At 30.3% G+C, this 17,152-nt stretch overlaps 1 protein-coding gene across 5 annotated transcripts in view; it reads left to right on the top strand.

Annotated features, from left to right (window-relative positions):
* Positions 1-10,971, top strand: part of STUB1 (STIP1 homology and U-box containing protein 1) — a 52,510-nt gene extending 41,539 nt beyond the window's left edge. For all 5 annotated transcript variants that reach the window (XM_076467022.1, XM_076467020.1, XM_076467019.1 and 2 more), the window contains exons 6-8: positions 5,099-5,155; positions 5,693-5,809; positions 6,961-10,971. In XM_076467022.1, coding sequence (XP_076323137.1) covers positions 5,099-5,155; positions 5,693-5,809; positions 6,961-7,086 — 300 coding nt within the window. In that variant the 3' untranslated portion in view covers positions 7,087-10,971. The remainder of the gene's footprint in view (positions 1-5,098; positions 5,156-5,692; positions 5,810-6,960) is intronic.
* The last annotated feature ends 6,181 nt before the right edge of the window (positions 10,972-17,152 follow it).

Genomic DNA, 17,152 nt, shown 5'->3' with positions numbered 1-17,152 from the left:
GATTCTAATTAATTTTGTGAGACGAGGTAAGTACTGTATCAGTAATCATAATTTTTCTGTACTGAAAATGTATTTCTGATGGGTGTTTGCTTCCCCTTACATTTTCCACCCTGCTACTGGTGCTTATGCTTGCTGCCAAATTTCAAAGTTGTTTTTCAGTACAGAGATAGTTATGTGATCATATTATGTTCTTATTGAAATGATGCATGATGATTTGCATGGGAGACACATTGGAATATTTCCCTGCCAATAAGGGAGGGGAGGGCATAATGCACATAACAAAAGTTTGCACATAGATAGCAGCAACTGAACTAGAATAGCTTATTTTGTGAGAGGAATTAGGTACCTATTGGATATACATTTTCAGTATTGAAAAATTATAACTTTTGTTAACTGGTTATTTGAAAATCAGTATGTATATTTTTATTTGTAATTTATGGTTAAAAGGCTACCATAATTTAGTGGATAAAGAATATTGCTTTGTGAGCATTTTCTCCTTGCTTGGAAAGTTGTGGATTTCAGATGTGCCAATCTCTTTCACAACTACTAAAACACAAAAGTAAGAGGTATGATGTTTCATACTTAAGTAGAAAAAATAAATTTACAGTTTATTTAACACTGGAGAATACAGTAATATTAATTATAGATTACATTGTAACCCATTGTAGAAACATTAATTTCACATCTTATTCAACTTTAGAGAGTACATTTCACAATTATAAATTGGAAACATAACATAATGTGAAAAAATTAATTAATTAATGCATTCATCTATTTAATCCAAGAGTTGTTGGAAGGTACTGTTGGACAATTGCCTTCCCTATAATTGAATGTACAGAATTAAGAATGACGGCAGATAGACCTAGTAACATTGCCTTGATTTAAAAACAAATGTAACCTCTCAGTGTGTGAAAGGGCAAATATTATGCACAGTTGCACAATGAATCAAACCCAAGATCCACTAATCATGAGGCAGTTCTTTGTATCCATAATCACTTGACTATGCTTGTTCAAAGCTGAATAATCTTGAATTGATTGAAAAAATAAGGAGAATTTGAGAAACCATAGTTTCTTAGTTGAAATAATTGAAAACCATAGTTTTGGTTGGTTGATTATTTCTATGAGTTGTGATACTAATTGATTAAAGTTAAACTTGAATTAATTAAAGAAAATAGAGAAATCAAAATAGTAATAATTTGATTATTTGGATATTTTGAATAATCTTAAACACTACTTTTGATTAATTATTTTACTTAGCATTAACCAATACAATCAGTTCTCATAAGGAATGAATTAAGTTAGTCACCAAGCAGTATTATGCACATTTTACCTTCATTAAGGGCAAGTACCATTTTTACTTTCTTTTGAATCTTTCTGCTGATGTTTTGAGCTCATGTTTCTACTTGAAAGTGCCTTAGCATATTTGAATGTGTATTATGTTTTCTTAATAAAAATGAGTATGTACTGCTGTGAATTAACTGAGTTTTTTGCCTTGTTCATACATGGAATTCCAGTAATGCTTCTTTACATTAATTTAGGAAATGGGCCTAATGTTATGAAGCAGAAATTCTAGGTTCATAAACCATTTCATTGCTAGTCTTTTCAGTTAACTTTCTAAATTAAATACAATCAAAAGAAATACTTAGTCCTCATCCTCAGTAGACCCTGAGTTACATATCTTTTATAATTTCTTTATGATCTTTGATAGTCTTATGAATTATTCTTAGCTTTAGGAATCTTTCTTTTTTTTCTCATCAGTTATTTGTGCTTCAATTTGCTGTAGTATTTTATGAGTGAAGGTTAATAAGAGGCTGAAAGATTACTCTAAGCCTAATAACTAGCAAATTAAGTGAAAACATTACATTTTGGTAACTTACTTGACCTAGCAAAAATGACTATGATATAATTATTTTAGAAAATATAGCATAGCCTATTTTGTTGATATCCATTAAATTAATAAAATTATTGGTTTTGACTAAGTGTAAGAAGTTATGGAGGAAGAGTGCAATGGTAATGTGAATTTTTGGTAAGAAAGAGAGAGACTGTTTGTAGAATTTCACACAAAGCTACTTGAAAGTTATCTCAACCAGCTATCCTTAAATTTAAAGTGATATTAAAACTTTGAGCAATAACTTATAAGCAAGTAGTTATTTTACTGAATTATTTTATACCTTAAATTTTTTTCTATTATTGTATATTTCTTCATACACAAAATTCCTTTGTATCTTGTATGTATGTGTATACTTGATTCTTTTTGAGTAGACAAAATGAGTGAAATATAAATTGAACACCATGATGAAAACATTTAAGAATAAAATTTAATAAATAGCAAAACAAAACATTTGACAGAGTGGTAGTGCCTACTTTTTTTCTTTCAACTTTGTACATTATACATTAAAATTAATAACCACCAAACATTAAAATATCTAAAGAAGATGAGATACAAAAGTAATCGTCGTTAAAAATATGTTATGGTTCTGTTTGTTAATAATGTCCTCACTAGTGATATTAAATGAGGTGCTTTGCTTTACCCTTTTCAGCAGTGCCTTGCCAGTTTTGTCAGCCTGTCACGTAATTGAAACTGTGGTGGAAGAACTTGTACTGGGCAAAATACTTTTCTAGTTACTCTGATTGTTTTGGCACTAATTACAATAAAATTAATAACCCTATGCCTGGCAATCTATTATGTAGTCAATTCAACAAGCATTGGTGAGATTCACTTGTCAGGAAGATTTCTTTGTAAAAATCTTGTGTTCTGAATTAATGCTGTAAGAAAATACAGAGTATTGCATTTATGTTGGAACTCATTGACCACAAAAGTTGACACCCCTCCAAGCACCTTTTGTCAACTTGATCTGGCTGCACTACGTTTATCCATTAGTAATGATTGCATATGCAACGTTTTTGTAATGTACAAATTGATACAGTCCTTGCTGTACTGAGATTTACTCAATAGAATGGAAACATTACAAATATACTTGTGTATTTATAATACTTTTATTAAGTATATATGTGTGGCTGATGGATTATCTTACAAATTCTGGGACTGCAGATATAAACTGCTAAAAAAAATTAAAGAATCAAGTGCATTTTCTTGTATAGTTTATCTCAGTGTTCCAAATGTGATAATTTTATTTTTTTTAGGTAAATTGCCTCATTTCAGCTCCATCTGTATCCATTTTTTAATGTGTCATGAATAGTAAAACACGGATAAATAAAATTTTTAAAAATGACCAATAACACCAAAAATGATATTCCATATGAAACAATACTTTAAACAGTTTACAAGCATTTATTCAAGAAATGTTTGAAACATTCAATATCTAGTGTGACCTCCACAGGCTGTGGCACTCCTGACACCGATTTGGCACACTTCAAATCAGTCTATGAGTGTTATCTTGGGGTATGGAAGCCCACTTGTCTACCAGGGCTTGTCAGAGTTCCTGTACATTCTGAGGAGGGTGCTGGCATTCATTAACATACCTTGACAGCATGTTCCAACAGTGTTCAATTGGATTTAAATCTTGAGACCTGGCAGGCCACCCAAAAGTCTATTCCTTTCTTGTCAAGGAAGTCCATACACAGTCTGGTGACGTGAGCTTACGCATTAACCTGCATGAGAATGAGCCCATCACAGACAGCACCAGCAAAAGGCCTCACAATGGGTTCTAGAATTTCATCTCTATATTGTCATGCATTCAGAGCACCCATGTCGAGTATGAATAAGTTTGGGTGGCCACCCAAGCACATGCCTGTCCAGACCATTACAGAACCTCCTCTATAAGCGTCAACTTGCACAATGTTACAGGTAGAAAATCACTCTCCTAGGCATCTCCACACTCTCGCACATCCATTATCAACACAGTGAACTTGCTCTCTTCTATCCACAGTATGGCGGCCCATTGATGAAGTTCCCAGTCCAGGTGCTGACAAGCAAAGTCCAACCTGGCTGCACGGTGTCGTGCTGTCAGAATAACGCCTCTTGCAGACTGTCTGGCCCTAAGACGTCCTTCATGCAGACGATTGTAAACTGTTTGGGTCGACACGTGGATTCCAGTGGAATGATGAAGGTCATTTCGCAGTCACCGAGCCATAGTTAACTTTTCCCTCAGAGTGGTAGTCACGGTGTAGTAGTCCTCTTTGGCTGTTGTGCAGCGATGACGGCTTTGATCTGGTCTCCTGCCATAAGAGTTTGTCTCCTGGTAGTGTCACCAAAGTTAATTGATGACGCTTGGTGATACACCGATGCACTGTGCCACCCTCCTTTGGGTCTGGTCATCCTCCAGCATCTGGACTGCCCTGGCCACCTCACTCTCTGTCAATTGGTGCTTGACTGCTTGGTACACAAGATGAAGGTACACACTGACAAAACAAGCTGCAACAGATCTATGTTAGTGTTTGTTTTGAGAATTAATGAGGAATGCATAGTTTCACATAACAGCCTTATATAGGGTACCTTGAGTTGCATTCTCCTTGAGTGCAGTGAGTTTCATTTGAGTTGCTTCAAACATCACTCGCAAGCTTAAAAAATACACTTGTAGATGAATGGATATGTTTTTCATACATAAATTTAATTATGACAAAAATATACTGAAATATATATACGTGTTCCTTTAACTGTTTTGAGCAGCATATAAATTTTCTTTCAAGGTCAGAGAACTAAACAGTAACTGCTTTTATTAGTAAAATGTGCTTTATACTTTTAATTTTTCATGTTTTATTTTTAACAAGCAAAGGCCATGAAATATATTACCACCCATCATTTGATACCCATATTTAAAAGTTTTTTCTTTACCTTGAGACCTTTCTCTCTCTGGAACTATTTGAACAAGCCTTCATTGTGCTCTTTTTGTGTTTTTATTTCTACCGTTTGTTTTAGTTCCTGGTAAAAGAAGGTACTGAAGAAAATGTTTATAAGCTATTACCTTAATGACGTGAAGAAAAAGACTAATTTTAGTAGAGATTTGGGTGATTAGTACTGAAATTTGAGTTTTCAGTCTTGGATTAGTACATAGAGAAAAGGAATGCATTGATAAAGCTTGTATGATTCTTATCTTTGAATATTTTTTTGAGAGTATTATTTTGTTCCTAATTTCAGGACGAATATATAGATGAAGTGAATGGTTTATTTGCCAAAATTGATGATAGGAGAATGGTAAGTGAAAACAAAATAAATAGTTTTGTGTTAATCATGGAAAGCTTTTGGGAAAGTTGTTATTTGTTTTGCAGAACAAATGTATATATTGGAAGTGTAATTTATTTCTTAGCCATACTGTATATACTTATCAATTAAATATATATAACTCACCTTTTAATTATGATACTGATAAATGATTTGCACATTTTATCTTGTATTTGCAAAGAATATTCATATCTTTGCATCTTGTGTACACTGTTTCTCAATTTAAGGTACTGAAATTTGAAATGTTATTACCTATTACTTAATTTATTATTTTGAGTGACTTCACGTAATTGCAAATACTTGTAAGGTTTCTTCAATATTTGTAGAATTCTCTTTTTTGTACTTCATTTTTAATTGATTGTGTTAACAGAAGGATATCAACTTTACTTGTATGAGTATAGAATTTATTCCTTGTTGTAAGATATGGATCAGATATTAAGTAAGAGTTTTAAGGTTGTGAATTTGATATCTTATTTTAAAATGTTACTTACTGTAGTGGTATTTACATAGAAACGTGATGTACCTGACTATCTGTGTGGAAAGATAAGCTTTGAAGTAATGCGAGATCCTGTAATTACACCCAGTGGAATTACTTATGATAGGAAAGACATTGAAGAACACTTACAGGTAAATGTATATAATTTTTTTAATTTTACATTCATATTATATTTGTATGGGACCTGGCATGGCCAGGTGGGTAAAAGCATTCATTTCATAATCTGAGGGTCTCGGGTTCAAATACCGGTCGCACCAAAGATGCTCACCCTTTCAGTTGTGGGGGCATTATAAAGTGATGGTCAGTCCCACTATTTGTTGGTAAAAGAGTAGCCCAAGAGTTGGCAGTGACTAGTTGCCTTCCCTCTAATCTTACACTGCTAAATTAGGGACAGCTAGCACAGTTAGCCCTTGGGTAGCTTTACGTGAAATTCAAAAACAAACAAATTATATTTGTAAAAATAACAAATTATGCCACAGTGAAGTTGTCAAATATACACTATTCTGTCATGTTTAATTTTCTTAACTGTTGTGTATAAAAGCCTTTTAGTTTTGGATGGGATAGCCATGTAAGTTTTTTTCATTAAAGTGTTTACATTCAAGTATTGAAATAGATATGATTTGCATTAAAAATGGAAAACTGTAAATAAGGACACTACAATGAAATATTTCAGTTTAATTATAAGAGAGAGTTAAAATTGTAATGTTTTTTATATATATTTTAATCTATGTTTGAAAAAAAACACTTTAATTTTGAAAAAAATGTTTCTCATTTAATGTGAGATACATATACACAAGTAGCAACAGTCATCCATTATGGCAGAAATAGGTGTGAACTGACTTGTTTTTAGTTAAGTAAAACATATTAAACTGCTTTTTTATTTTTATTTAAAGACTGGATGTTCATGAATAAAGTAATGCAAGAATATGTTTAAAACTTGCACTCAATTCTCTGTTAGTTTACAACTGTTATAGGTAAATATAATATTGAACAGCACTTAATTTTTACCATACTGTTTTGTGTACATGATTAAAAGGTTTTTTCAGAATGTAAATCATTCTCCAGTTAAGAGATTTCTTTCCACATATGGATTACTTAGATTTACAACTTAAAAACATTAAATGTATTGTTTGTAGTTACAACTGGAAATTATTGTTTTATTGTATGTGCCTTGAAAACTGATGTTCATACTTCAATATTATCCCCAAAGATTTTTTCTTTTCTCTCTGTCAGTGTTATTCTGTATCTAAAATTAACTAATGGATCTTTGATCTCAATACAGAGAGTTGGACATTTTGATCCTGTGACACGTACGCCACTGACCCAGGACCAGTTGATACCAAATTTTGCAATGAAAGAGGTAGTAGATGCTTTTCTTGCAGACAATGAATGGGCTGTAGATTACTGAAATTTGTCCAAATGTCCCCACATCCTCACAGTAATGATAATGTTAAGTGCTCACAGAAAGTCACTGTGAATCAAAGTAAAGTAAAGCCTTCTTAATTGTGTCTTTATGTAGAAGTTATCATCAGATTGTGTGAATAAAGAGTAATTAAAGCATATAAATATCTGTAACACTTGTATCTAGGATGTAAGGTGTTTCTGTACAAGTTTCTACCTTTGATTTAATCTGAAAAAAAGTCTTTAGAACTTTTAGTGTTAAAAGCCTGAACCTACTGTGATTTTATATACGTTTTTGAAAGGTTTTTTTCAAATTAAAATTTCATTTCTCAAATTTTTTCTTTAACTTTTATATTTTAAATTAAAATTTCATTTCTTAAATTTTTTTCTTTAACAACTTAATGCAAAACTTACATACTCAAAGAAGAAAATTTTGCATATATTCTAGCTGTAATAACAACAAAAAAGGGTTTGTACATAAAAGTGTAAGATGGATTGAGTGAAAGAGTGTGTTTTTTAAAGTTGCAGCCTGCCAATAAAAATTTACATTCATGTTTATTTGTTCACTTTTTTAGAATAAATAAAACAATAAATAGAATTTATTGCTTCATACATTAGTTTTGTAAATATTTAATAATAAAAACATTTTGTGCTTTTAGTGATAACATGGCCACTCTTGAGTGCCAGATTTTAGTCACTATAATTCAAAATAATGTTTGGAGTTTGTTATAAAAGCTTTAAAAACAAGAATAATACTTATTAGATAATAGCTTACTGAATTGTTAAAACATGATCTGTTCTTGGGCAAATTCTTTCTTTGTTAGGCCAAACTTCTCTTCCATCACTGTGTTTCAATTATTTATTTAAGAAATTTTTCCTGGATTTCATGTAATGTCCAGAATATTGAGAGTTATTTTGACTTATTTAATTGAGAAATAAGTTGCAAGGATTTTTTTGTTTTTTGGAAGTGAAATTAAACCTGATAAATTAACCCTTTAGCCTGTTGACCGCCAAGTATTTTAGCTGCTACAGCAACTCTGAACCAAGTTCAAAATACAACTCTAATGCTTCTTCATTTTGTAACTTTTTTCATGATGCCGTTTTGGATTGAAAGTGAAACAATTTGTAAGTAGGTCAAATCCATGTATGGTTCTGACATCTAGCGTTAAAGTTAGGTATTATTGAGAACGAATTAACTTGTCTGTGGTACTGTATTACCGATTGGCTTGGACGAGTTATCTTGTCTACGGCACTGAACGGGTTAATATAAAGTTTTAAAATTAATTCTGGGAAGAGTTAATCTAAGATTGAGTCTGCCAATTTAGTCTCTCAACTTTACTGAACATTTCTGGTTAAGCTAAATCTACTTTTGATGCACTATTTTATTCACTTCTAATTTTATTGTGCAAAAGAGTGATTTCTTGTTTTGAAAATTCAAGTTAACCTAGAAGTGAAAGGTAAATTTTGATTTTAACAATATTTGAATTGATTTATAAAGTATGTCTTGAGAGCATCTTAAATCTGGCTTATTAAGATTAATTATATTGGCTTATGAAAAGTTAAAACTAAAGTGAAAATATTTTAAAATATTTAAGCTGATTATACAAGACCTACATTCACTAAAAAAAGCATTTTTTAGAATAATGAGATGCAATATGAGAGTACTTGAAAAACAGTACACAATTCACAGTACAGCAAAATGTTGGTTTAGTTTACTTCTTAGTGGGTAGGGGCAAACAGGAATTGTAGGTAAAATTAAAGTTTTGTTATAGTTAGTAATTCACAAGGAGAAAAAAACATTATACCATTGATTAATATCAAAAGTTACACATTATAACTATTGAGAAACCAAAACAAATAGAGGTTTTAAGAGTTAGGCATATAATAGATAACAAAAAGCAATACACACAATGACGATAAAAAAGTTATTGCTAATTGCTTATGTATTTTACCCAGTTGTTATTGAACATTAAATATGCACAAAATTCTCTCTATAATTGGGGTTTAAATATTTTTAATTATTGTATTTATCAAGTACATGAAGTATGCATGCACACATGTGGATTGAAATTGCAACATATTGGAGATGAATTGTTTGGTACCAGCAAAAGATAAAGTAATGTTATGCCTACAGCTCATGGTTAGTTTATGTTTTTGGGAAATTAATGTTTTACTGTATTTTTAAAAGCAAGACAGCTCAGAGTATCTTAATCATGGTGTTCACTGTTTACCAAGTAAAATCTTGATTATCTTGAGTATCACAGTTGAAAGCTTTTATGGACAGAATGTTTTGATATTCAGGAGTTTTCACTGCACAGAAATTATAATTCCAGTTGGAAGTAAAGAACTCATAAAATGTTGAAATATAACTGCCCTGTCTTTGTTTTGTTTTTAATTCAATTAACCTTTGATATTTTTTCAACATCTACTACTACCTACTATATCTTTATCAAAACACCTAAAAATATTGGATTTAGGTAACCAAGTAAAATCCCAAAACACTGCCTTGCTTGCAAAATCCATGTGTGATTCATTAGTGCTCTTCTGTATACACTTCTTTAAGTTCATTGGTGTCATCATAATTGTTTATTTTTACCCTTTAAATTTTTTCTTTCTCTTGATAATTTTGATTTTATCTAAGTAGTTATTTTTTTTTGCAAAGAAAATCAGGTTTGTTAGAGTTCATACTTAGCATGTTATCGCATACCTAGTTTAGTCAGCAGCAATACTTAGAACAACATATGACTACTTGGACATATTTTCAGTTTTTTACTATTAATGGAAAAGCCTTATTTCATAGAATTTTTTTCATGAGACACCACAAGAAGCAATTTAACTTTGACCCACAAATTTATATAAATAGCATGATTTTCATTACTTTAATTATAGATTCCTCACATTCCACCCTAAATTCATAGAACTGTAATACGTTTCATTCTCTAATGATTTCAGTTCACCCAGTATGGTGTTGATTTTTTAATCTAACTTGTCTGACAGCTCTAATTTTCTTTGTCACAAGGATATATTTTGATATTAAAGTGATTGTGTTGCTCTACTTACTTATGCAACATTTTCTTTCAGTGATCTGGCCATAGCACATCTAATGGTATTTTCAAGATCAGAACAAATAAGTATACAAAGGGTTTATAATTTTAATAAGTTGTCAAGTATGTATTTCTTAAACTTCTGATTGAATGGGTGCTAGTTTGGGAAGAATTAGTGTATCACTGTAACATTCTTTCATTGTGTTGAAAGGATTTGGTCATGAGATCAGTTTGGTTTTCATTTTGTTGCTTTTACACTAACTTGCATATCGATTAAACTATTAGTTCCAAATTAGGGATGGTTAGTGCAAATAGGACTTGTGTGTCTTTGCACTGTTAGCTAAAATGAATGTTATAAATTGCTTATTCTTACAGAATTATAATGGGAAGAAGCTATTTGTCTAGTTATGTTTCTGACTTGACTTTTAAAATTTCAATACCAACTGCTTAATAGTTTATCAATTCTCCAACCTATATTGCATGAAGCCTACAGTATTTTAGATTCAAAAGACTAGCACTTCAATAACTTTTCACTTTAGATATTTTTATCTTGCTATTGAGAGCTAGACCTTTGGCTTCAGAAAATAATGGATTGGACCATTGACAGTAGCTTACCCAAAAAGAACTGTGATTATAAAAATTGGGTGCTAACTTGGTATTCTTCTACACATTTTAATTTGCTTGAATTGTATATCTGTTATTCAGATACTGTCATATAAGATTGTGTAGTGTAATCATACTGCTTTTTAATTTTTAAATCATAGAGCTGATCCAAAACAATCAGTTGTTTAATTCTTGAAAAATGTTCTGAGCTACTGGGGAATATTATTTGAAAAAAAAGAAGAAAAGAAGAGCTAAGCATGGTTTATTAGTTAGAGATTTTAATATCTTGGGCAATTTCCTTGTTCAGTTCAGACCTGGACAAAACATTTGGAGCTGCTGATTGGCTGCTTTCTCTCTGGACAGTTGTACAAAATTAAGTATGGCTAGACCAAACTCTGGGAGTCTCTAACCTAACCATTTTTTCTAATTGTATACTTGCTTACTGTTTCCAATCTGAGGATAAACATTAATTAGTACTTATGAGGGATAATTTTTATCAAAAAAGTTTGTGAATTTACTGTAGGCCCACTGTCAGATGATAATGTAACAGCATTTTGCAAGTGTTTTTGCCTTTCATATAGAACAAAAGAACAGGTGTGAAACATTTAAGGTTTATCATCCATGTCCACACACACTGCAGTCAGTCATTGCATGTGGTATTTGTGAGCCGTGCATTACTGAATTAAGATTTGGTAGGTGTATTATAATAATAAAGGTAATTCTTAAAATGGCAAGTTTAATATTCTGTTTGGGCTAACAAGTACGAACTTGGGCCTGTTTTATCACTTAATGAATGAAAGTACACAGCCACACTTACAAGTAGCATTATATACCTTCCTTACCATTTTCAGTTGATTTCAGCACTGCTGTTTTTGTCTGGCATAACAGTGACAAGCCAACTGATTACAACACTATGACACACTAACTACTAATGGTACATTAAACCATGACTGATGATAGAATTACTAAACTGAATTTACTGACTTCTTTAAAACAGACTTGGTCACAGTCAGTGTAGTCTTTTCATCCTGGTGTTTAATGTTAAACACACTTATTTTGGTTGCCAAATTCTTAACAACTGTGACCTTGTAATTATTTTCTGGATAGTTGGAAAGCATGCAAGAACAGATAAGTTAACAAATCACAACTAATTAATTAAACTATAGATGTTGATAGCAATGATATCTCACATTACATTCAATTTGAATGCTAATACTTATATCAGTGAATTGAATAGTAATCATATTTTGGTTATAAGAAAATGGAGAAGTTAGAAAGGTATAAAATACTTTTACTAGATTGTCTAAAGTCATGTCAAAAACATTTCTGGCACACAGGTTTACAAAGCCTTTTTTAAAGTACATTCTAAAAAGTAAGCTGGTACTATCCAGCTAGAAATATTATATTTAAAGCATCTCTGAGTGAATAATCTAGACTACTTTTGCATTCACATAAGTTACACTATGGTGTTACTTTCTTGCAACACCCAAAACCTTTACATATTTCTACAATGGTACCCTTTTTTTTATAAATGTCATAAACTAACATGGCAAAGTCCTAAACATCTGTTAGGATGAAAGAAATTATTAATGTATTAATGCTAAGTGTGTGTGATGCTTATTTCTTTGAATGATTATTATGGCTGTGAGGAGATATTTAAAAGAACAAAGATTAATTCAGAGGAAGACAAAGACAACTTTACATAACCTGAAAGAACAAGACACTCAACCATTCAGGGTAACTTACTAAGAAACTTAAAATACAGTTCAGAAAATCAGGGTTTCCTTTTCTTGTATATTATATAGTTCAGAACAAGTCAATTAGTTATGACTTGTTAAAATAAAATACCTTTTTGGGTCCTCTAGTTAAAGCTTTTCCATTTTTTTTCTGATTCTGTATGCAACAAATTTTCTCTCAAGTCACTCATATTATGTGTGACCATTAAAATGGAGTTTTAATACAGTTCTTTGTTTTAGCATCTTTTTCCCATGTATCTCTTTAATAATGAGAAGTTTCTTGATGTTAAGGTTTGCACTTCAATTAATCTTTTCTTACATGATGTTATTTTGTAAAATTTTGAGCTTTTAATAGGCATAAAAAGACTGTTGTAAACTCATTGAAATTAAGGTGTTTTTTTGTTTAGAAAAACTAAATTTTCAAACATTCAAATTAGGTGTAACTTCAAGATTATATAGAAAAAATAATTCTGTACCAGCACACTTTAAGTGAGTATTGATGTGTTTAGAATTTTGTGATTTTTGTTTTTACACAAGGAATTAAAAAAAAAGCACTTTTCTCAGAAGCTGATTAGAAAAATTGAAATTATATCAAAATCTAAAGTGGTGTCTTTTGCATAAGATTTGCAGTTTAAGCAGTTACCATGGGTTGAATAACCAAAAATATCTTTACTGTGGGAAAGATTTTGTTTTATTTTATATCTGGCATAAATTTCTACAACTGCTAAAGTAATGATATGCTAATAAGAGTGAGAAAATAAGTTAATTAACATTAAGTTAAAATGTTTTGCAATAAATAAGATACTTGCTCTTCTTAAAATCTGGAGGTCATATGGAAATATTGTTTGAAGTGATAAAATGCTCAAAGTTTATAGTAAGAAATGAAGAAACTAAAATGGTAAGACAAAATGTCATGTTGAATATCTCCTAAATCACTGTGTTTCAAGCATAAAAACTAGCTTGTTGATAGAGGAGTTTGAATAACTTCCTTCAGCCAATGTTGCAGGAAGTGTCTTGCAGAAATTAGTTCAAAAATAAATCATTTATTAGTTTTCTTAGTAATTTAGTTTTAGTACGAAATTTATGGAAAATTGTTTTAAATCAGCAGAGTCAACTGAAACATTCTAAACTATTAATTCCCTCAATGGTGTAGAAAATATTATGGATGTTAGTTAACTTGTGTTTTATATCATCAAGATATGATTGGTACATCAAAGAAATGTTTGTGCCATGAACTTTTAAAAAATGTCCTTGTGAATACAATTTTTAAAATTCTTGCTGTATTTATCACTTCTTTCCTTAGGTATCACCAGTAATGTTAGTTGTGTTTAAAGTATCAATTCATTAGTATTCTGTATGTATAATATCATTCCCCTCTTTGTGAAGGTTTTTTTTTTGTTAAGTAATATTCTTGTCTGTGTCTGACAAGTACTTTCTTTTTTACACTCTTCTGTACATTATAATGAAATTCACCACCTTAGTGCTTGTATTTTTATATAACATTGTACAGATATAAATTTTGAACAACAGAGTTAATGGATTGTTTCTATGTAAAGGTGTAATTTGATATTTAGTGGCAGTCTTATAAGGCTTGATTTTGAGAACTGTTCTAGTGGTAGGATGATATTTTGGGCAAATGTCATTTACAAAATTATGTATGTTAGTATAAATTTTTAGAAGGAAAATTGACCATGAAATTGATGTATTTTCTGCTAAAATATGAAAACACTCGATCTTTTCAAAATAGGTGTATTTTTAAACCTTAAGATCGGAAGTTTTTATATGTATAAGTAAAATGTTTTCAGAGTTTGCTGTAACTATTTGTAATGTGTTTTTCTATATTTATAAATTCAAAACATTTTATTTGCTTACCATAAAAGCTTTGTCTTGAAGTTAAGAAAAAATATTTAAAATAGACATATATATGCAAGTAGTACAGGTATTTGTATTACTATTGTTATAGTGTTCATCAGAACTGTATTTTTGACTGTGATGTTACAAGTTTTGTTTTTTGCCTCTGTTAGATTAATAATTAAAGGAATTTCATCATTGGAACTTCTGTGTATTAATTGAGTTTAACCCAAAAGATTAGTTAGTGGAGGAAATGTTTGTTTAATATGTGCTTTCTGAATATTTTGAAAATGTAGTAAAGATAGATATAAGGTGTTTTGTTATTATATCATCCTTGTGTGTTAATGTACCATTTATTAATAGAAGGATTGATCACAGGAACAACTTTGTTTATTAATTATTTAGATTTTTATAAATTAAAACAATTTTGTATCAAGATTATTATTAGAAAACTATCTCATTTTTCCTACATCTTTTGTTCTGTTAAAGTGGATAGTCCGGATGGGGACTCGTGTTTCATAAGAACTGTGTTCAAAATTCACTTAGGTGTTTTGTGCATCGTTTTATAACCTAGGGTCTTGTCTTACAGTGGTTTTAGATATTTTGGATAAATGATAAAATTATTACGAAATGATAATGTTGATTTATACTCGTTTTATGATGACCCTGACGGGTATAAATATGTTAAACAACACAGGCTAGCTTAGTATATAATTGATATACTTAGCCAACATACTTGTCCTGCAAATAGTAATTCAACAATATAAAGGAATATGAAAAGCAGACATAGGGGAAGTGAGACACACACAAAATTTATTTTTGAATGTGTTCTTTTATTTTTAATATCTCATTTGAAATTGTTGTTATAATATGATTATCATTATTGCAGTATTTATGAAATTGTTACTGAAAGACAAAGGCTCAGTGTGCAAATGCCAAGGCTGTCTTGAGCTTTTGACAATGTACATTTTAGCAAGGAAACTTAAAAGCTGTGTTCAGTGCACTGATGACAATGTAGGCCTTTAATTTTGAAAACCACAATGAGCAAAGTTATTTTCTGTGTTTTAACAAATACTCTACAGTTTTTGTTGTTTTTACCAATTTTTGAAAATTACAACAACTCGTTGCTATTTTTCATGATACTGCTATCTAATCTTTGTTTTCTTATATTTCACATACATTTCAAATGCCTGATCATACTTAGAGTTTGAAACTATACAGTAAATACAGAAAGCACCTAATGCAAATTTCATCTTGTATAAATTTAGTGCTAGTTAAATTAGAAAGCAGTTCCATTAACATTAGGTACACATATAAACCAGTTAAAATATATTCCAATTTATTTATATTATCAGTCAAAAATAAAGCTCAGTAATTTATAATGTTAGTTTTTTTTATATTGACTTAGACTTCATGGAAAGCTAAGAACTAGACTAAAGTTTAAAAGAGCGAACAAGTAGTTTTGATTTCTTTGTTATTAATAATGCCTTTTGATATATGAACTACAGAGCTAAAATATGTTAGTATAAAGATTAGTATAATATCTAGCTTTCTACTGATAACGATGTTTAAAGAAAACATTTTGGACCTCATATATTATTTCACTTTCCATGTTACAAAACATCTAAACATCTACTAGTTACCATATAAAGTTTTATGACTGTGCTATATTGTATTCTTAAGTCAACGTAAAGAAACTGTATATTGTATATTTCTTGGAGTACTTTTAAAAATGAACTTCAGTAGAAATGTGCTTCCATTGGTATTTAGCTTACTGGTATGAAAACATTTAAGGCTTTGAACCAGTAGATTTCCTAATTTCTTAACTTTTGTTTGTAAAAGATCTGTTTCTGATTAAAGAACTGAATGCTGACTTGTGTGACTGTATAATGAAATATATTAAAAAACAACAACAAATCCTATGAATATTTTTCAGCTGAAGGGTTAGTTTATTATACAGATTTTTCTTCTTTTGCTTCATGTGGTGTTTTAATGTTTCTTTGCATGTCCATGACCAAATGTTTTTGTTGCTGTTACTAGCATTTAGTAACTCGTTGCTATTTTTCATGATACTGCTATCTAATCTTTGTTTTCTTATATTTCACATACATTTCAAATGCCTGATCATACTTAGAGTTTGAAACTATACAGTAAATACAGAAAGCACCTAATGCAAATTTCATCTTGTATAAATTTAGTGCTAGTTAAATTAGAAAGCAGTTCCATTAACATTAGGTACACATATAAACCAGTTAAAATATATTCCAATTTATTTATATTATCAGTCAAAAATAAAGCTCAGTAATTTATAATGTTAGTTTTTTTTATATTGACTTAGACTTCATGGAAAGCTAAGAACTAGACTAAAGTTTAAAAGAGCGAACAAGTAGTTTTGATTTCTTTGTTATTAATAATGCCTTTTGATATATGAACTACAGAGCTAAAATATGTTAGTATAAAGATTAGTATAATATCTAGCTTTCTACTGATAACGATGTTTAAAGAAAACATTTTGGACCTCATATATTATTTCACTTTCCATGTTACAAAACATCTAAACATCTACTAGTTACCATATAAAGTTTTATGACTGTGCTATATTGTATTCTTAAGTCAACGTAAAGAAACTGTATATTGTATATTTCTTGGAGTACTTTTAAAAATGAACTTCAGTAGAAATGTGCTTCCATTGGTATTTAGCTTACTGGTATGAAAACATTTAAGGCTTTGAACCAGTAGATTTCCTAATTTCTTAACTTTTGTTTGTAAAAGATCTGTTTCTGATTAAAGAACTGAATGCTGACTTGTGTGACTGTATAATGAAATATATTAAAAAACA

This window comes from Tachypleus tridentatus, chromosome 11, assembly GCF_004210375.1.
Source record: "Tachypleus tridentatus isolate NWPU-2018 chromosome 11, ASM421037v1, whole genome shotgun sequence".
Lineage (NCBI taxonomy): Eukaryota > Metazoa > Arthropoda > Merostomata > Xiphosura > Limulidae > Tachypleus > Tachypleus tridentatus.
Note: the sequence above shows the minus strand (reverse complement) of the source record. Positions and strands in the feature narration are given on the sequence as shown.